The 20,385-nt window shown below is 49.9% G+C and overlaps 1 protein-coding gene across 3 annotated transcripts; it reads left to right on the top strand.

Annotated features, from left to right (window-relative positions):
* Positions 1-57: 57 nt before the first annotated feature.
* Positions 58-13,873, top strand: PIPOX (pipecolic acid and sarcosine oxidase). Of its 3 annotated transcripts, none has more exons than XM_045984534.1 (8): positions 58-258; positions 2,432-2,580; positions 9,923-10,136; positions 10,374-10,556; positions 11,257-11,409; positions 11,828-11,986; positions 12,580-12,655; positions 12,933-13,868. In XM_045984534.1, exons 1-8 carry the CDS (start codon positions 145-147, stop codon positions 13,061-13,063), a joined length of 1,179 nt encoding a protein of 392 aa, XP_045840490.1. In that variant the 5' UTR covers positions 58-144; the 3' UTR covers positions 13,064-13,868. The 3 variants fall into 3 exon arrangements, with proteins under 3 accessions (XP_045840490.1, XP_045840491.1, XP_045840492.1); XM_045984536.1 differs by having other exon boundaries at positions 130-263; positions 12,933-13,873; XM_045984535.1 differs by lacking the exon at positions 11,828-11,986 and having other exon boundaries at positions 12,933-13,869.
* Positions 13,874-20,385: the final 6,512 nt, after the last annotated feature.

Here is a 20,385-nt window from a genome sequence, read left to right on the forward strand (position 1 = left end):
GGAGAAGGACACCGCCCCGGGGCATTGTGGGAATGCTGGTCCAGCTGGACTTTGCCCTACTCCTCCTCCTTTAGCCCAGAGCTTACTTTTGCTTACTTTCTCCTTTGTGTGTGGGCTTTGTAGCTGTAGGGCTAAGCGGGCATCATGGCTGCTCAGAAAGATCTCTGTGATGCCATCGTGATCGGGGCAGGCATCCAAGGCTGCTTCACAGCGTACCACCTGGCCAAACACGGGAAGAGGGTCATCCTGCTGGAGCAGGTACTGTGTCCCCTCTGCACTCCCCACTTTAGGGACTGTCCCTCCCTCCTCCTCTAGGGAGAAGTTTCCAGAGCCAGCAGGCTTTGGGGTGAGGCCAAAGGGTCTGACTGTCAAATTTTGTGCAATTTGCAGCTTTGCTGCCTGGTGTGTTTCATGACAATGCAAAGAGAGTCCCACCCTCCCTAAGACCCACATTGGGTTTCCAGGCACATTTCCTCCTTTTCCTGACTCCTGGTTCCTGCTCTTGATCAAGAAGTATGCCAGGCCCTATTCTCTTCCTTCCTGCCACTCAGTCTCTTCTGTGCCAAAATGTTTGATCCAGCCCAGAAAAATAATCCGTTCTGCTTCGGGTTACCTTAAGTAAAAATAATTTTGCCCAGAGAGAAAAGCTGTTTTGTCAGCCTAAGAGGTAGGATTCTTCCCTGGGTGTTCCTGGCCTCGCACCTTGGAACGCAGCAGAGCCTTCTGTTTTTCTTTTTTTTCCCCCTGCTACCTCTGGTTAATAGCAGCCTTATTGTTTGATATACCAGGAATAAGTAGGTCTTATTTGTCATTATAGAGAAAGTGACCCCATGCAGTCTATTCTACCATGATCGCTGCACATGTTGGGGGTAAGGGGCTCTGTATCTCCAGGGTCCCCCCCAGGGCAGGTCCACGCAGACCACTTCCCAAAGGCTTCTATCCTCCCATCCTGCCTACAGCTATCCAGGTGGCTTTTGGTTCACTCTTCTTGGTAATGAACTGGGTTGGTTAGAAACCTTTTTTGTTTCTCTCTCGGTTTTCAGAAAGCCTAAGGGATTCCTGATCTAACCTTGCAGGAAACTCTCCATCTTTTGCTAAATCCCAAGGCGGTTCCCTTGTCCCGAGTGATCGGAACCCACAGAGAAAAATCATCAGCTTTCTTGTCCAGAAAATGAAGGGAGTTATGGAAAAGAGCCTGGAGTTTCCTCAAAAAGTTAAAAATAGAGCTACCCTACGATCCAGCAATTGCTCCCCTAGGTATTGGCCCGAAGGGTTTAAAAATACAGACTTGAAAATGTACATGAATCTACGGCCATACCACCCTGAACGCGTCCGAAAATGCGTTTGAAAATGTACATGCATCCCCATGTTTAGAGTAGCACGATCAACAATAGTCAAACTACGTAAAGAGCCCAAGTGTCCATCGACAGATGAATGGATAAAGAAGATGTGGTATATATATACACAATGGAATATTACTCAGCTATCAAAAAAATGGAACTCTTGCCATTTGCAGTGATGGGGATGGAACCAGAGTGTATTATGCTAAGTGAAATAAATTAGAGAAAGACAAATACCATATGATTTCACTCATATGAATTTTCTTTTCTTTTCATGTGTGGAATTTAAGAAACAAAACTGATGAACATATGGGAAGAGGGGAAAAAAAGAGAGGGAAACCAACCATAAGGGACTCTTAACGATAGAGAACAAACTGAGGGTTGACAGAGGGAGGTGGGCAGGGGATGGGCTGGCTGGGTGATGGGGATTAAGGAGGGCACTTGTAGTGATGAGCACGGGGTGTTATAGGCAAGTGATCAATCACTAACTTCTACTCTCCAAACCGATATTACACCATATGTTAACTAACTAAAATTTAAATAAAATTTTTGGGGAAAAAAAAAAAACCACGAAGGGGCTAGACTGGAATGATCTCAAAGTTTCTTTCTGGTTATGCTTCTCAGGCGCCTGGGTGGCTCAGTCGGTTAAGCGTCTGTCTTCAGCTCACGTCGTGATCCCAGGGTCCTGGGATCGAGTCCCCGCATCGGGCTCCCTGAGTCTGCTTCTCCCTCTGCGCACCCGCCATTCCTGGGCCCCACCTCTCATGAATAAATAAAATCTTTAAAAAACCAATTATGCTTCTCTGTGAGACCAAGTGGGGAGAGGTTGCAGCAACATGACCAAAGATTAACTAACAGAGGGACTTAGGGAAGTGAGTAATGTTACCAGAAGGGAAGCTGAGTTAAGCTACTGAGAACATCTATGCTGTTGGCCAGATCAGTAACTTGGCCGTAAAGGGAGACTGTATGGAAATATTTAAAGAATAAGCGCTCCTGCCTGCCAACACACGAGGAACCAGCTCCTAAGCGGGGGGAAGGGACCGCGTGCAAGGGGTAACAGCTTCGGTTGTCTCTCTTGTCTCCATTTCCAGTTTTTTCTACCACACTCCCGAGGAAGCTCCCATGGACAGAGCCGGATAATCCGGAGGGCGTACCCCGAAGACTTTTACACCCAGATGATGGATGAGTGCTACCAGATATGGGCCCAGCTGGAGTGTGAGGCTGGGACCCAGTTACACAGGTTGGCAGGTGGCGGAATTGCTTGAATTGTGGGACCCAGGGCCTGGAGGTGCTTTGAGTAGGTGAGGGGGCAGGGCCATGAACACCGGAAGTGCAGTGGAGGGACACAGGGCCTAGGGACGTGCCAGACACATGGGAGCGTTCTGCTCACTGTCCTGATTGTCAGTCCAGCTGGCTCCTGCCACACTCTGAGTTCCAGCAGTGGGTTCCCAGCATGTGTCCAAGGCCAGCAGAGGGTGTGTTGGGAAGACGACTGAAAAGACTGGGAGCAGATACCCAGAGCTGGGGTTTGGCTCTGCATCTCTGTGGAGTCATCTGAGACTCTTTTAGGGAAGCGGTTGAAATAAAGGAAGAGGCTGCCATCTTCATTCTTTATATTCCTGCTAATATCGTAACCAGGTCCCCTCCCCTAGAGCGACCCCTATAATCCATTCATTTTCTCTGAATGCCTCCCCCTGTTGGCCTCCTCTTCAGACCCCATTGCTTGCTAGGGATCTCCGCTGTCCCCGTGGCTCTCTAACCCATAAGATTCCTCTGCTCCCCCAAACCCCCGCCCACAACCTCCACTGACCTTTCAGACACTCATGGGGAAGAAGGCAGATGATCCATGGCCCATAGAGAGCTTTAACCCACCCGCCCCACATCCCTTCCCACCTTCGCTGTGGCTCTTAACCGAACTTTCTACAAAACCGCGGCTCTATCCTAGAGGGTGGCAGTTATTTTAATGGCCAGGAACCAAGAGGTTACTGTTCTGTTGCAAAAACACCATTAACTTAAGAACAAAGTGAAATCCATTATGCAAATACAGCTAGGACAGCTAATTACAGATTTATTCCAGAGGCAGCTAATGCGCCCAGCACCCCAATAAAGGAGCACGTCTCACTGAAGGGTGGCCCGGCTAAACGACCCCTCTCTGTCAGCCATCTGTGAATACTGCTGAGTTTCGGGTACTAAAAGGTGGTGAGGCCTTGGAGGGCACCCTTCTCCCCAGCAGACAAGGAAGTCACTAAGAGATGATGTTAGGAGAGTCTCTGGAATCTTTCAAAGGGGACATGATTCTGGAGGACGGGCTTGAACTTGACTTTGTGCTCTATCTCTTACTGGCTGCGTGACATTAGAAAAGTTTATGTACTTCTCTGTGCCTCATTTTTATTTCACAAGGCTTTGTGGAAGATTAAATGAGACTTTTTCTTTAAGAGAAGGAGTGGGGGAGGGGCAAAGGGCGAGGAAGAGAGAGACTATTAAGCAGGCTCCACGCCCAGCTGAGCCTCTGTGGGGCTTGATGTCACAACCCTGAGATCACGACCTGAGCTGAAATCAAGAATCAGAGGCTTAACCAACTGAGCCCCCCAGGTGCCCCTTAAACGAGACTCTCATGAAGTACTTGGCATAGAGCCTAGCCCCTTTTGATAAATGGCAGCTCGTTCTACCTATTCTGCACTAGCTGTATCCTATCTCCATCTCACAGGGAGGATGAAGGGCAAGGGGAGACAGGTGGGATGCAGCAACTATGGACATCAAGGAGAATGGCGGCTGGAACGAGGGAAAGGAACGCTTGGGTAGAAGATTCTCATCATCTCACCGTCCTCCTCTTGGCAGGAGAACAGGAATTTGGAAGGGCTGTGGGACCCGGTGGACCTGGCTCCACATGTCAGCTCTGACACATTTAGGTGTCTGGTTTGGAGCAAGCTGTTTAACCTCTGTGAGACTCAGCGTTCTCACCTGTAAAGGACGGGTGCGAATTTCATGGGACCAAGCCTGTTTTAAAAGTGCTCAATACAGGGCGCCTGGGTGGCTCAGTGGGTTAAGCCTCTGCCTTCGGCTCAGGTCATGGTCTCAGGGTTCTGGGATCAAGCCCCGCATCAGGCTCTCTGCTCAGTGGGGAGTCTGCTTCCCCCCCCCCCAACCCGCCTGCCCCTCTGCCTACTGTGATCTCTGTCTGTCAAGTAAATAAATAAAATCTTAAAAAAAAAAATACTCAATACATGTTAACTCCCTTAATTCTCCCCATAACCTAAGAAAGGGTTTGCTACCGAGCCATGAGGTTCTTAACCTGTTAGTGCAAATCGCAAGCCCTATTCTTAGTCTAGAATAGGGCTTGGCAGACTTTTCCCAGAATGGTCGCATAGTATTTTAGACTTTGCAGGCCGTAAGGTCTCTGTTGTAACTGTTCGACTCTGCCAATTACCCAACACTGCCATTGTAGTGGGCGAGCAGCCCCAGATGATGCATAAGTAAATGAGCATAGGTGTGTGCCAATAAAACTTTATTCATGGATGCTGAAATTTCATTCACTTTTCGTGTCGTGAAATATTCTTTTTTTTAAATCAACCATTAAAAAATATAAAAATCATCTTGGCTTGTATGACAAACAAGAATAGGTGGTGGACCTGACCTGGTTCCTGGGTCACAGTCTGCTGGCTGGTTTAGAAGATACTGCACACTGGTGACCTTGTCCATCAAACTGGTGACCTGTCCAAACAAACTGATGTCTAAATCATCCCTGGTCGAAAGACTGCTAATGTATATTTACAGCCAGGAACATACCGTAGACCCTCTGGAAAGACCAGTTTGATGCCTTACCTTCCCAGTGATGAAAAATGAAGAGTAAAGTGAATGTGCTTTGGAAAATCTTTCAAGCTCAACAGGGTGCTAGGCGTCGCCATTATTATTATTACCATTATCGTTATCAAGTCCTTTCTCGTGGCTAATCAGATTTACACGGGCACACTCATTTATTTGGTTCTTTGACTCAGGAACACAGAATGGATGCTTCCCATTTCAGTTCTTTTAGCTTTTGTTCTTGATTCTGATTTTCTAAATGATTCATCATCTTCGTGGTTCTTATTCTCCTAGGTGCTGCTGGGAGAACCAGCACAACATCATAATCTAACTGATAGATACGAGTGTATTTTCTTTTTTTTTTTTTTTCTTTTTTTTTTAAAAGATTTTATTTATTTATTTGACAGAGAGAGATCACAAGTAGGCAGAGAGGCAGGCAGAGAGAGTGAGAGGGAAGCAGGCTCACTGCCATGCAGAGAGCCCGATGCGGGACTCGATCCCAGGACCCTGAGATCATGACCTGAGCCGAAGGCAGCGGCTTAAACCACTGAGCCACCCAGGCGCCCCACGAGTGTATTTTCTTAAGGCTATTTGATGGTGATAACAAACAAACAAACAAGTATCTTCGGGAGTTGGTCGCTAAGGCAGCTGTCTGATTCTTTATATTCTGTTTGACTCTTTCCGTGACAGTGGCATACTCAACCTGGGTGGGCTCAGGATATTTGCATAGATGCCGGGTACAGACGACCCGTGTGTCAGATCACAAGGTCTGAGTCTTTTGTGATGTGTACAGCCGGGACCCCGGTACCACCAGCAAATCCCAGCTCTGGGGCCCATCTCTCGCTTGCCCCGCCTTCTCCCTTTGAGTCCTAATATCTAGCTCCTGACCCAGGCTGCCCCTGCTTAGCTGACAATATCAGACAAGATCACAGCCGTAGGCAATACAGCTGCTGGCAGAACCTGGCGGCCCCCTCCGCAGCTGCTGCTTCCTGTGTCTGTGAAGTGTCTGGCTTGTCAGCCACATCCCCTCCCCGGAGCAGTCTTTGTTAACCAATTCCACCTCGGCCCACTGAGCGCAAGATGAAAGCCAAGAGCTCCTCCAAAACCAACAGAGACAGCAGCCATTACTGAGTCTCTTCCCCAAGGTGACTCTGGGAGCCTGTTTGACTGGCATTTTTTAATCCCCGGAGGGGGAAGTGGGAGCCGGGGATGGGAGGTGGCAGGTGCAGGGAGAGCTCTGTGCCCCTCCCAGTGGCTCCCTTCTCCATTCGGCCTCCCGTCCTGCTGTAGTAACGGATGGAAATCCCTGATCACCAGCTCCTTACATCACGTCCGAGGCTTTAGTCGGCTAGAGGAGTCAACAAGGCCCTTGGGAGGATTCTTCGATTACTACTTCCTCGTGCTGGATCCAGCTAGGGCTGGGGGAAGGCACAGCTCATAGCTCATTCTCTGTGCTCAGCTGACAGCGTGCTGGGAGCTGCGCTCTTTCCACCGTCCCTGACAACCCAGTCTTTCTTCAAGGAGCTTTCTTTCTCGGCCAGCTCTGACCGGCATTTCCTGGACCTTTCTTCTTCTTCTTCTTCTCCTTCTCCTTCTCCTTCTTTTTTGCGATGGCCTTATCTCTTCTCATTCCTCTCCTCCCCAAACTTTTGTAGCCTAGGCCTGAGTCGAAAAAGAGCAGAGGGAGGCCCAGAGCACAGGGGTGAGAAATTGGTGCAGAATGAGCGGTCTGTTTATTGGGATCTAGGAAAAGCCATTAAGAAAATAAGCACTTAAATGATTTTCAATCTGCCCATGGAAGTCATCTATCTTCATACTGGGGAGAAAAGGCCCATTCTCTGATCCCGGTTTTGACTGACTGATTTCCAATTCTCGCAGCATTTCCCACAGGAGCCTCTCACCTATCTCCCATAATGACAGGCCTTTGCATTCGCAGGCAGTGTTTTACATTTATTTCCGATTTGCTCATAATGGTCAAAAATCTCTCTCCAATCCAAGGTGTTTCTCCAGCAGTGCACGGTTTCCCTCAGGCCAAATAGCTCAGCTGTGATCCACGGAAAATGAGAATTTCCCAAACGCATCTTCGGACTAGGGGAGGGTCCAGCATCACAAATTCAGATGGAAAATTTCCCACTGTTAGATCAATATCTGGGCTAAGAAATAAATGCCACAGGGGCAGAGAGCTGGAGCAAAATGATTACAATCGGCACAATTACATTCACCGGCAGAATCAGCTCACTGATTACTCCCGGGGATGGGAGCTCCCGCTTCATACACCATGGGACGGCTGGGGAATTAGAACATCACTCAGCATTTCAGAATTCGACAGATTGGCCTGTTGTCTTGGCTTGAGTTTGTTTTCCCCATACAGCACCTTCCTGTAAGAGGAGTTTGGACTTCAAGGAAAGAAGGAAGGAAGGGAGGGAGGGAGAGAGGAAGGGAGGAAGGAAAGGAGCTAAACTGTAGGGTACGTGGGGGACCATGGTGGGTATACTGCAGGCAGGGGTTGGGAGAGGCTGCTCTGAGATTCCTGAGCCAGGGATCTGACAGGGTAACTGCTAAGGTGAGGGTTAAGCCCATCTTCCCCAGAATCCCATCCAGCCCCAACCGCATCCAGTAAAAAGGGCTCAGGGTCATACACTTGCATGACTTCTTAATGATCCCCTTCACCTGACCGAGGAGTGTCCTAGGCAAGTTTTCATTACCTGAGAACCAATCTGAAGACCTTTTGGGGGCCATAGGGAAAGGCCCCTGCTGGCTAGTGGGGATTCAACAGCATCTTCCTTCTGCAAAGCTTTGAAGAGACAGAGGAGCGCAATTCTTTTTGCCGGTGCTCAGTGCCGGGTAGGCGGGGGCCATGGCGAATGGATTGGGCACGCTGCGTGGCTCTGTGTACTGACACCGGCCCCAGGGCCCGCTGTGTCCCTACCCCCTCCCAATCTTCTCTTTAATCCCCCCAACCAGATAATGTGGGATTTGGAAGCATGTAATATCCATGAGACTCCATTATAGGCTATTACGAGCTTTATACACAGTACCTGGGGATGTACCAGGCCGATGCTGGTCACCGCAGCTGCTGAAAGGGAGAGGGACTGCGGCAATGGTCCCAAGGGCCGAAGTGACCCTTCCATTGTTCAGATCTGTTCCCAACGAAAGTTTAGATTGGCTCTGGTCTCTCGCGACAGAGAGACGGGAAATATTAAAGAAAAACAGTGTTCACTCCCCTAGAGAGTAAGAAGCAGAAAGGGAAGTAGAGGGAGGAACAAACCATAGAATCACTGGGATCAAGCCCTCTGCTGGAACCCTCAGAGACCACCTCCTGGTGTTTCTGCATGAGGGCACTGTCTGCATTTCGGTGGGATTTCACCAAGCTTTGCAGGGTGAGCCCACTTAATGTGAGGAGCCACGCCCAGGCATTGTGGCAACTAAAAAAATGGCCCATGCCTGGTCCCTGTGTCCCAGGGTCAGGGCGGGAGCATTGACAGGCCAGGCATGCATTACAGAGGAATCTGGGGCCCGGAGCAGTACACCACCCAAACATCAGGAGGCGTCTGCCCAGACAGGACCCAGAGCTCTGTCTCCCAGTTTAGGATCCTTTCCAGGAAACAGACAGCCTCGGAGGAGGACCTGAGAGATACGCAGCAAGGGACAGAACATGATATGAGAGGAAAAGGGCCAAAGGAAAAGAAAGAGCAGGGTGGTGGAGGAGGGGGGAAAGAGGATAAAGAATCAAGATCAGGGGCACCTGGGTGGCTCAGTCGGTTGGGCGTCTGCCTTCGGATAGGGTCATTGTCCCTGGGTCCTGGGATCAAGCTCCCTCTCCCACTTCTCTTCCTGCTTCTCATGTGTATTCTGTCTGTCCCAAATAAACGAAATCTTGGAAAAAAAAAAGAATCGAGATCAGAGCAGTGAGTGGGCCAGGGGATGGAGGAAGAGGAAGAAACACCACTTTCTAGCTGCAGTGATAAGAGGATTTCCGATGTTTGCCCTCATGGGCGGAATGGATCCTGAGAGGATGGAGGGACAAGCAAACCAATAGTGAGAGCCAAGGGGGCAGACTTGGGAATGGGCAGGCAGCCAGCTCAGGAATACTGAATGTGACCCCAATGACAGCATTGAGATGACTTTACCAGTTCTTTTTATTTTATAAACATATAAATATATATACATACATATATATTTAAAGATTTTATTTATTTATTTGGCAGAGAGAGGGAACACAAGCAGGGGGAGTGGGGGAGAGGGAGAAGCAGGCTTCCCGCTGAGCAGGGAGCTCAATGCAGGGCTTGATCCCAGGACGCTGGGATCATGACCTGAGCAGAAGGCAGACACTTAATGACTGAGTCACCCAGGCGTCCCTTAAATATATTTTTAAAAGATTTATATATTTATTTGATAGAGAGAGAGCTTGCATGAGCATGAGCAGGGGGAGGGACAGAGGGAGAGAATCTCAGCAGATTCCCCGCTGAGCTTGGAGCCCCACATGGGCTTGATCCATGACCCATGAGATCATGACCTGGACCTAAACCAAGAGGTGGACGCCCAACCAACTGAGCCACCCAGGAGCCCCCATTTTTTTTTTTTAATCTTTTGCAGTAGGCTCCATGCTCCACTGACTAAACCAGCCAGGTGCCCTGACTTTACCAGTTCTTTGCACAGGATCCCTTGATGGGACCCTTGCTGAAGAATGAGAGCGAATGGCCCAGGCCCTGACTCATACCCTCACCCATATGCCTTTATTTATTTATTTATTTATTTATTTATTTATTTATTTATTACAGGCAGACTGGGCTACTGCTGCTGGGAATGAAGGAGAATTCAGAATTAAAAACCATCCAGGCCACTTTGTCTCGACAGGGGGTGGAACACCAGTGTCTCTCAGCTGAGGAACTGAAGCAATGTTTCCCCAATGTTCGGTTGGCCAGGGGAGAAGTGGGGCTCTTGGACAAGTCTGGAGGGGTTCTCTATGCAGACAGGGCCCTCAGAGCCCTCCAGGTAATACGTGCAACTTTTGGAGCAAGGTATGGCCGACGAGGGCCTTCACCCTGCTGGGTTTATTCTGGACTTTTTGGGCAAGACACTTTATATATGCTGCTAGGCCTTGTCGCTGTGGGACAGGAAGTCTGGAGTCTGTGCTCTCTGTTCCACCGGAAGTGAGGGACTCTCTTGTTCACCAGGGTGAACCATACAGAGAGCCAACTCATTTGCCCATCCCTGCCGCTGCCCTTTCAGAATGCAATTCAACGTCTCGGAGGCCTAGTGCGTGATGGAGAGAAGGTGGAGGAGATAAAACCAGGGCAACCCATCACAGTGAGAAGTACCTCCAGGAGCTACCAAGCCAGAAGCTTGATCATCACAGCGGGTCCTTGGACCAACCGGCTCCTCCGTCCCCTGGGAATCGAGCTGCCCCTCCAGGTAAGGGGTTGCTGGAAGCCCGAGAACTGGTGCCTAAGAGAAGAAGCCTGGGAGTTCGATGGACTCGAGCTTGAGTCCCGGAACTGCCACTTGCTGGTGGACGAACTTGGGCCGATTAGTTCCCCTCAAGAGCCTCAGTTTTATAACATGTAAAATGGGGATAGGGCTGTTGGAAAATTAAATGATCGCATCAATAGAAAGCCCTCGGGAACTCACTAATCTGAGGCATTAGTAAGTGCTGGAGAGAGAAGTAGGGCTGAGTGCAGTTATGGGAGACTAAGTCTGGGGGAAGAGACAGAGATGTGGAGATCTTTATGTCTCATATTAAAATGGAACAGACCCGGGTACCTGGGTGGCTCAGTGGGTTGGGCCTCTGCCTTCGGCTCAGGTCATGATCTTAGGGTCCTGGGATGGAGTACGGCATCGGGCTCTCTGCTCAGCAGGGAGTCTGCTTCCCCCTCTCTCTGCCTGCCTTTCTGCCTACTTGTGATCTCTCTCTGTCAAATAAATAAAATCTTAAAAAAAAAAAAAGGAACAGACCACTGATGTGAGAATTGGGTAAAACAGGATAGACAAGTTAAGAGGGGGACATCCAGGCTTGTATTCAAGAGCTATAGGACCTCAGAAGAAACTGTTCTCACCGTCTGGACAGTTTCATGGCTTTCCCCCTTCATCTCCCACTTCCTCTTTCTGCTTCAAGACCCTGCGGATCAATGTGTGTTACTGGCGAGAGAAGGTTCCTGGAAGCTACAGTGTGTCCCAGGCCTTTCCTTGCTTCCTGGGCCTGGACCTCAGCCTGGCTCCCCACCACATCTATGGGCTGCCTTCCGGAGAGTACCCAGGGCTGATGAAGGTGAGCAGAAAGGCCCAGAGGGGGCTAGTAGGGCCCACCCCTCCAACCCGGACCCTCAGATTTGGGGCAGCTGCTCTAACTCCCCTTTCAACAGATTCTGGGGATCCCCAGCAGCAGGAGCAGAGAACACTTCCTTATTCGTTATTTGCAATGCAAGGCACCCCCCACCCCTAAGCTGTCCGGAGGTCCAACAAAGGGAACCCTTCCTTGGCAAACGTGGGGCTGTGGGTGGGGTGGGGGGGACTGTAGAAGGAAAAGCCAAGGGAACCTCCTGTGGCAACAAACGGCATCTGTCAGGGCTGGGGATGGCTGGGATGATGGATGGGCGCACTCTGTGCACGAGCCTGCCCCGTGGGCTGGGTGGGTGTTCGGGAAGGCCGGGCCGGCCGCTGCTCACACTGCTCTGATTGGGAGCTAGGTCTGCTATCACCACGGCAACAATGCAGATCCTGAGGAACGGGACTGCCCAGAAGCATTCTCAGACACCCCAGACATCCACATTCTGAGCCGCTTTGTTAGAGATCACTTACCTGACCTAGAGCCCAAACCTGCCATTATGGAGCGCTGCCTGTATACGGTAAGGGTGCGGGCAGCACGGCCAGGCTCGGCCCCTTCACGGGCCGGGGAACAGGGGAAGGAGGCAGACCCTGCCCAGCTCCGGCTTGCTGCTGTTTGACCCCTGACCTGGTAGGTGACTTGAAACGAATGACTTCTTTCCGTGGGTTTGGTTCCCCTCCATATCAGAGAGAGCCCGTGAGAGGTTTTCATATTCCTTTTCATTAGCAGACTAGGCTTATGCCTGGCAGCCCCTTGCGACGTTTCCCAGAAGAGCTCTAAAAGATTTTTTGGCAAGATGTTCTAGTTGAACAGGCCGTAGGGACGAAGAGAAGAGACAGATGTCACCAGGGCCCGAGGCGTCTTGGCTAAAGTTAGTTTACATGCATTCACTGAGCACCCACTGGGTTCATAGCCCTGGATGAGCGAAGAGGCAGATGGACAAATGAGAAAGACTGTCGACCCCGGAGGGGGTGCTGGCATGCGGAACGCATTCCCATGCCCCGTTCCCATTCTTTCTGGAAAGCAACCCAGCCTCTTCCCCTCCCCCCGAACCTGCAGTTCTTCCTTCTCTTTCTCTCCTCGAAGGACACCAGTGTGATTGTTTCTTTCTAGAACACCCCCGATGAGCACTTTGTTCTTGATCGCCACCCGAAGTATGACAACATTGTCATTGGTGCTGGTTTCTCTGGTGAGCCTGAGTGGGGCAGGACGTGCCTCAAAGCCCATCTATCTCAGTGCCAGGCAAAATGGTGTCTTCTACGCTCTGGGCTGGCCAAGGCCTAGACTTGAGTGTACAAAGGGGCTGGGTGGGCAGACAGAGAAGAAGAGGTTCTTCTGGTGGGAGGCAACTTCCCGCGTTGGGATCCGGACCAAGAAGAGAGTTAGCCCAATTTGGGGACAGGGTGGTAGACATCTAGTCCGTTGTCCCTGAGGATGCCTGATCTCACCTTCTCTCCTTTCCGTAGGACATGGATTCAAGCTCTCCCCTGTTGTGGGGAAGATCCTGTATGAATTAAGCATGAAATTAACACCATCCTATGACTTGACACCTTTTCGAATGAGCCGCTTCCCTGGCCTGGGTAAAGCCCACCTTTGACCCCTGGACGGCTTTGACCTCTGGCTATTAAATGGCAGCCTGTTCCCTTGCCTCTCTTGAATCCCCTGTCAGCAGCAGATGATTGAATCGACCTTCTTTCCCTGGCCAGCTCCCCAGTCCCACTACTTTCTTGCTTCCAGAAGGTCAACCAGATATTCTATCATCACCAAGTAGCAAGGACCTTTGAGACGGATGTCTCAATAAGGAGGATGCCCAGGGACCGGCTCAGGGAACCCAAGCAGTTGTTACAATTGTCTTCGACGAGACGTTTATAAATTTGGGGTGGTTTGACTAAAGCGGCCCAGGGGAGGGTAAATAAGATGATTCGTAGATCGCTACTGCCCTTGGAGTTCCTTTTCGTAAAATTAGAGGCACCCTCCATCACAACCCCAGCCCCACAAATCTGGCTCACCTTGGGTGCGCAATAAATGTTTGTTGAAAAAAATGTGTTGAATAAGCAAAGAAAGAGCTGCATTGCATTCAAGTCTGCGGTGGGCTTTCTTCTCCATGCGACCTTACTTCTTAGAGACTCTTGTTGTCTAAATCAGCTCCAGAGTCCATAACCCCAAGAATTCTTGGGGTCTTTATCCCCTTAGTGCCCTGCACCCTCTTTCCCTGGATCCTTTGTCTGGTTCTCATCCTCTCTCTGGCTCTGTAAAGACGCTTAGCTCCCCAGTCTCTCATTAGGGTGTATTGTCAGGTCCTTATGAAGATGGAGCTGTTATACCAGAAAGGAAGAGAGAGAGACACACTCGCTTAGAAACCCTGTTCAATGTTTGAATGTTAAATGTGCCATTTTATTATCATTAGGATTGCTCCCACTTAATGAAACGGCATTAGCACCGAGTCGGCTGGCCTCCTTGCACTAATTACTTTGGAAGGGAACAGGCTCATAACGACCCCAGGGTGGGTGGAGGGGTGAGGGTGGAAACCTGGACTGGGGGGATGTGTGCTGGGCGGAGACCCCAGCGGGAGCATCTCCAGACCAGGCCGGTTTGACCCGAGAGCTCACCTGCTCCAGGGAGGAAAAACCCTGCGACCAGTTGGGGCAGAAATGTGAGAAGAAGGCCCTGAGGGGGAAGAGGGGGAGATGGGAGTAGGAGTAAAAATATCCCCAAAGGAAAGACAACACAGAGGAAATTGCCTCATAGGCCTAGGCACACGGATCTGCCCTGATTTCTCCAGGGCATTTAAAAAGCCAGACAGCGTCCCCAGCCCCCTGCCGGGTCTGCATCTTGGGTGCTCTCAGAGGCTCCCCGAACCTCAGCCTCCACAAAATGGGACTAATCACATCTGTAAAGTCGGAATAATGTGCCACAATGTGGATGAGTCTTGCAGACATGCCGCCAAGTGAAATAAGCCAGACACAAAAGGACAGACCCTGGAGGGTTCCACTGACAGCAATCAGATGCAGAAGGACGGGAGGTGGACTGCAGGGGCTGGGGAGAGGGGGCGCAGGAGACGTCAGTGTTTAATGGACACAGGGTTTCAGTTTGGGAAGATGAAGACGTTCGGCAGATGGATGGTGGTGATGGTTAGGATGATGTGGGAAAGAGGTTAGGGTTCCAAACTGACGGCCAAGATACAATTCTTGAGACGTGTTTGGTGCCAATAGGTGGTTTTATTAAAGCATGGGGACAGGACCCGTGGGTAGAGAGCTGTGCTGGGGTCGTGAGGACTGGCGGATTGGCGGATTATATACTTTCAAGTTGGGAAGGGGTTAGGGACGGCGTAAGCCTCCCAGGTATGTTGGAAACAAGGTATCCTGGATTTTTTTTTTTTAAAGATTTTATTTATTTATTTGACAAGTAGGCAGAGAGGCAGGCAGAGAGAGGCAGGGGAGCAGGGTCCCCACTGAGCAGAGAGCCTGATTCGGAGCTTGATCCCAGGACCCTGGGATCATGACCTGAGCTGAAGGCAGAGGCTTACCCCACTGAGCCACCCAGGCGCCCCAGTTTCCTGGATCTTGAGGGGTCTAGCTCTTGTTGGGAAAAGGTCATTTATTACTGTTTAGTAAACCCTCAGTCATGAGACCCTTCAGATGTATATTGGTGGTTCCTATGCTTGGGGGATGATTGCCAACATGTATCTTGGGGTGGGGTGGGTAGAGATAAAGGAGGTTTCCAAAGGAATTTTTATATGTTAGAGAAGACTTGCAGGATCCTGGAGGGTTGGGCTAGGATTGCCTTTTGCCTTTAGCAAGGTATTAACATCTAGGGCAGCTGAGGCCCTAGAGGAATGTCCCTGCGCCTGTTTCAAGGACTTGTGAATGGCCTGTAGATAGTAAGGAAATGTAATAATTTTTCTTCTGCCTTTGTTTCCCACATCAGTTTCACACCATTTTTAAAAAATAATTTTAAAAAAGACTTTATTTATTTATTTGACAAAGAGAGACACAGTGAGAGAGGGAACACAAGCAGGGGGAGTGGGAGAGGGAGAAGCAGACTTCCCATGGAGCAGGGAGTCTGATGTGGGGCTCCATCCCAGGACCCTGGGATCATGACCTGAGCCGTTAATGACTGAGCCACCCAGGCGCTTCTCACAATACCATGTTTTAACCACATCGCAAACGTGGTTTGAGGGTACTTACTACCCTAAGGGAGGGTACTTAGGGGTGCCCGGATGGTCGAGTCAGTTAGGCATCTGACTTGGTTTAGGCTCAGGTTGTGATCTCAGGGTCATGAGATGATCTCTGGAGTCTGGCTCATGTCCAGTGGGGAGTCTGCTTAAGACTCTCTCTCCCTTGGGGCACCTGAGTGGCTCAGGGGGCTAAGCCTCTGGCTTCAGCTCAGGTCATGGTCCCTAGTTCCTGGGATCCAGCCCCACATGGGGCTCTCTGCTCAAAAGGGAGCCTACTACCCCCTCCTGTGTCAAATAAATAATAAATAAAATCTTAAAAAAAAAAAAAAAAAGACTCTCCCCTGCTCTCTGTACTCCCCCAATAATAAATAAATAAATCTTTAAAAGAGAGAGAGAGAGAGAGAGAGAGAGTGTGTACTTAATATCATGGAACTGTTACACTTAAAAATGATTAAAATGATACATTTCATGTTTTGTATGTTTTACCACCATAAAAAAATGGGAATAATAATACGGACTAACTTTATAAGAGTGTGTGGGGATTGAATGAGATCATTTATCCCATCCACAAATATTTACTGAAATTCCGCAATGTGCTGGGGACTAAGCATTGTGGATGTACCTGTGAACAAGATTTTGTTCTCGTGGTGTTCACCCAGTCCAGTGAGAAGACATATAAACAATATGTATGAGTAAATGATATCCTAATGTGGAAGGTGACAAGTATGTTGGGAATAAGAGCAGGGCAGGGAAGACAAAGGATGGTGGGGGGAGGGCTGCCCTCTGCCACAGTGGTGATCGGGGTGATGGGGTGATGATCGTCTGGGGGGGACACTCTGGGGATGGGCATTGGAGCAACCCTGGAAGAGAGGGAGCACACCATGAGGAGATCAGGATATGTGTAGGAGAACGTGGTCAGCGGTAAAGCGAGGTATTGTGTTATTGCCGAGAGAGGAGAAAAATGGGGTACAGAGATCATCGGAGGAGTGTGCCATCTTTCAGGTTGGCAAAATTGGGGAGAAAGGGTGTTGGGAACCTCTCCCTCTCATTCACCGGCTTCCTGCCCGTAGTTCCCTCTTCCTCTGCTTCTCCCAGTAAGGCCCTCCTCCCCCAGCCAGCTGCAGCTCCCCTTCCAAAATATCCAGTCTTATTCAGCTTGCTGGTGACAGTAAAGGAGGGGACCAATGTCTAGAAGAGGCTGAGAAAGGACAAGTGGGGGATGCTGACACAAGCCCTGCCCAAACTGGTGTGTCCTAGAAACCCGAATGCCGGGGAGGGGTGCGGCGGGGGCGGATGGGGGTGGGAAGGGGTGTGTGGGTGTGGGAGCGATGAGGTCAGGGCGAGGAGTGGAGACTAAAAGGAACTGGAAAAGAAACTGGTAATATGCAGGCCAAGAAGGCAGGTGAGGACCTCCAGGGAGGCTGCCCATTCCCAAAGCCAGAGGAAACTGGTCCGGAATGGCCAAGAGCATTTCTTATTGATGCTGGGGTGGGGTCCTAGAGGCAAAGAGGGGATGTAGGGACAGAGGAGAGGAAATGCCACTGAAGAAGGCAGGGGTGGGGGTGGGGAGACAACCAGAGGGTTTTAGAACCACTGAAGCATTTGCTAAAACAGACCCACCAACATTATCTCCCTGCTTCCCTCCTGCTTTCCCCCCTGCGGCCAGGCACCCCCTTTCAGGCAGACCCTACATATCTTCAAGATGGAGGAAAATCACAGCGCATCGGGTGGGCAATGAGAGACCTCTGGAAGGGCAGCTAGGGTCTGCACAGGCTGCAGGGGAGAGATAAGGGCAGAGAAGGGAAAGAGGCCGGCATGGTTGCCAACCAGACTAAGGAAAACAGAGGCAGGCTAAAAATAGGTTGGGGGGTGGGGAGGGAAGAAAGCCAGTCCAGAAAAGAAGGGAAAGCAGAAGCAATCGATGCCATTGAGACTCTGACCCAATTCTTCATCTCTCAGCCTCATCAAACTGAAAAGCTAGAGAGGGATATAGGGAAAGGGAAAGACTGGCACAGAGAGGCCAGAGTCAGAGGAAAGAATCGGAGTCCTAAGACCTAGGCGGCTGAGGAGCACAAGTCAGTAATTATAGCCCTGAAAAGAGGGGGTAACGTGTAGGTAGTGCTCGAGTACTTGCGGGAGTCTGGTATCCCGGGACGGGCTTAAGAGGTTAAAGAGTGTGCGTATGACTTGGAAGGAGGAGGTCCAACTGTCTAAAAAGGTAACAGGAAGCAACAAGGACGAGTTAATCTGGAGACAATAAGCGAGGGTGACTTGATACTTGACTTTTACTTCCCAGAAAGGTGATTAAAGAGAATTTGCGGGGTGCCTGGGTGGCTCAGTGGGTTAAAGTCTCTGCCTTCGGCTCGGGTCATGATCCCGGGGTCCTGGGATCGAGCCCCACATCGGGTTCTCTGCTCGGCGGGGAGCCTGCTTCCCCTCCTTCTCTCTCTGCCTGCCTCTCTGCCTACTTGTGATCTCTGTCTGTAAAATTAAAAAAAAAAAATCTTAAAAAAAAAAGAGAATTTGCTTATGAGATATTGTCTTTCAATAGTGGGCTTCCAGGGCAACAAGAGGGATCTGGGTTAGACAGCAGGGAATCCCTGCCACTAAGTAGATTAGTGAGACACTAACACAGGTACCTAAGCATTCTTACAGACCCCTTTCCTTGGAAATCTTTAACAGCGAGAAGCCCTTCCATCTGGGCTTATGGAGGCTTTCCTGAAGGCCAGAGCCTCCCCATAAACCTCGGGAAGACTTCTGGCTGGAGAGGAGATCTGGGATTTTTAGGACCCTTGAGGTAGGGTCTGAAATGGGTTTCTGGATGCAGGCTAATGGCAGGGCAAATGTAAGCATCTGGGGGTGGCAGTGGGGGTGGGGTGGGGCGAAGGGGAGGCACAAGGTGGGCTGAATCTGTCAAGCACGGAGAAATGCAGAGACCAGAGGCAGGATTCTAATGGGCAGGACCCAGTGGCATTTGCATAACTTTGAATAATGAATAAGCCCAGCTCTGGGGCTCCTAGTCCGCATGCTCATCTGCATCTTTATTAAGCTTTATAAATGATTCGGCTCCCTACCCCTTCCCCCCAGCCCCTGCCCAGCCTGCCCCAAGCATCAGGGTAGTTGATTGCTCATTATTTTAGACTAGATTTGTTTCACCAACATTCAGTGAGGCATGGAGTGGGGGACACAGGAGGGAGGAATGAGTCCAAAAGGCAGGCGGAGTGGAAGGGTAGGAGAAGAACAGAAGCAGCAGCCACAGGAAGGCAGGCAGATGGCTGTGAGCTAGGGACCTGGGCATAATTCTCTAAAAGGCTCCTGGGGCCAACATCTTCCGGAAGAAGTTTCTTAGATGCCCCGAAATGTGCTCTGGGTTCAAGTCCCATTCAGTCCCTGGTTTCCCTCGCATCTGCTGCCAAACCCCTGACATGTCCCTTGCTCAGTTCCGTTGTAGTGTCGAACCACATGAGCAGCCAAATGAGTACAGCCCCCAGGAAGTTCTCACTTTTTCCTGAGGCAGGAATTTTGCTATTTTCTACGCCCCCCCCCCCCCAAATCTGCTACGCTTGCAAGGTAAGAACCGGCACCAGGCATAATAAGGGAAGACAAAGATAGGCACAGGCATACATGATATGTGAATTTGTCAGGAAAAGAAGGCCTGTGCCCGCAGAGAGTTCGAGCCCCTCTGAAGGTGAAGGCTGGAGAAGGTGGGCAGCCCTCCACGCCCCTGGGTAGGCATGGGAGCGCCACAGGCCCTGCCCCGGGGACTGGCTAGAGGCAGGCTGAGGTATTAAAAGTCAAGGCAAGGAGGAGTTGGTAGGAAATGAGTGGGGGGAAAGGTAGAGCATTTCTCAACCCTGGCCGCACAGTAACACTACTCAGGGAGCAAAGAAATATGATGCTTGGGACCCACTCAAGACCGGTTAAATTGGAATCCCTGAATAAGAAGGCCCTTAAGCACAGTATTTTTTTAAAAGCTCCTCAGTGTTGTTTGGATCCTAATTTGGACATATTTTAATTTTTTTTAACAATTTTTTTAGATTTTTATTTATTTATTTGACAGAATGAGATCACAAGTAGGCAGAGAGGCAGGCAGAGAGAGAGAGGAGGAAGCAGGCTCCCCGCAGAGCAGAGAGCCCAATGTGGGGCTCGATCCCAGGACCCTGGAATCATGACATGAGCCGTAGGCAGAGGCTTTAACCCACTGAGCCACCCAAGCGCCCCTGGACATACTTTTAAAGTTATACACACACGCACACACACACACATATAATTATTATATATTTAAAGATGTATAATTATTAATATGTAAAATAAAATCAGAGAAATCTAAACATTGGATATTTGCATTAAGAAGTTATTGATAATTTATTTAGGTGTGATAAGAGTATTGTGATTACATTTTTTAAAGTCTTTTTTAAAAATTAATTAATTTATTTAAGGAAAGAGAAAGTGTGAGCCAGGGAAGGGGCAGAGGGGGAGAAGGAAAGTCCTCAAGCAGACTCCTCACAGAGCACAGAGCATGACGTGGGGCTTGATCCCAGGACCCTGAGATCACCACTAGAGTCCAAATCAAGAGTTGGCCGCTCAACCGACTGAGCCACCCAGGCACCCCTAGAGTAATTTTCTTTTCTTTGAGGGATAGACACTAAAGTATTTCCTAACGAAGGGACAGCCTACCTGGAATCTACTTCAAAATAACCCAGTGAAGGGAACAGGAAAGTGGGTGGGGGGTAGATGAAGCA

Source organism: Meles meles, chromosome 18 (genome assembly GCF_922984935.1).
Source record: "Meles meles chromosome 18, mMelMel3.1 paternal haplotype, whole genome shotgun sequence".
NCBI lineage: Eukaryota > Metazoa > Chordata > Mammalia > Carnivora > Mustelidae > Meles > Meles meles.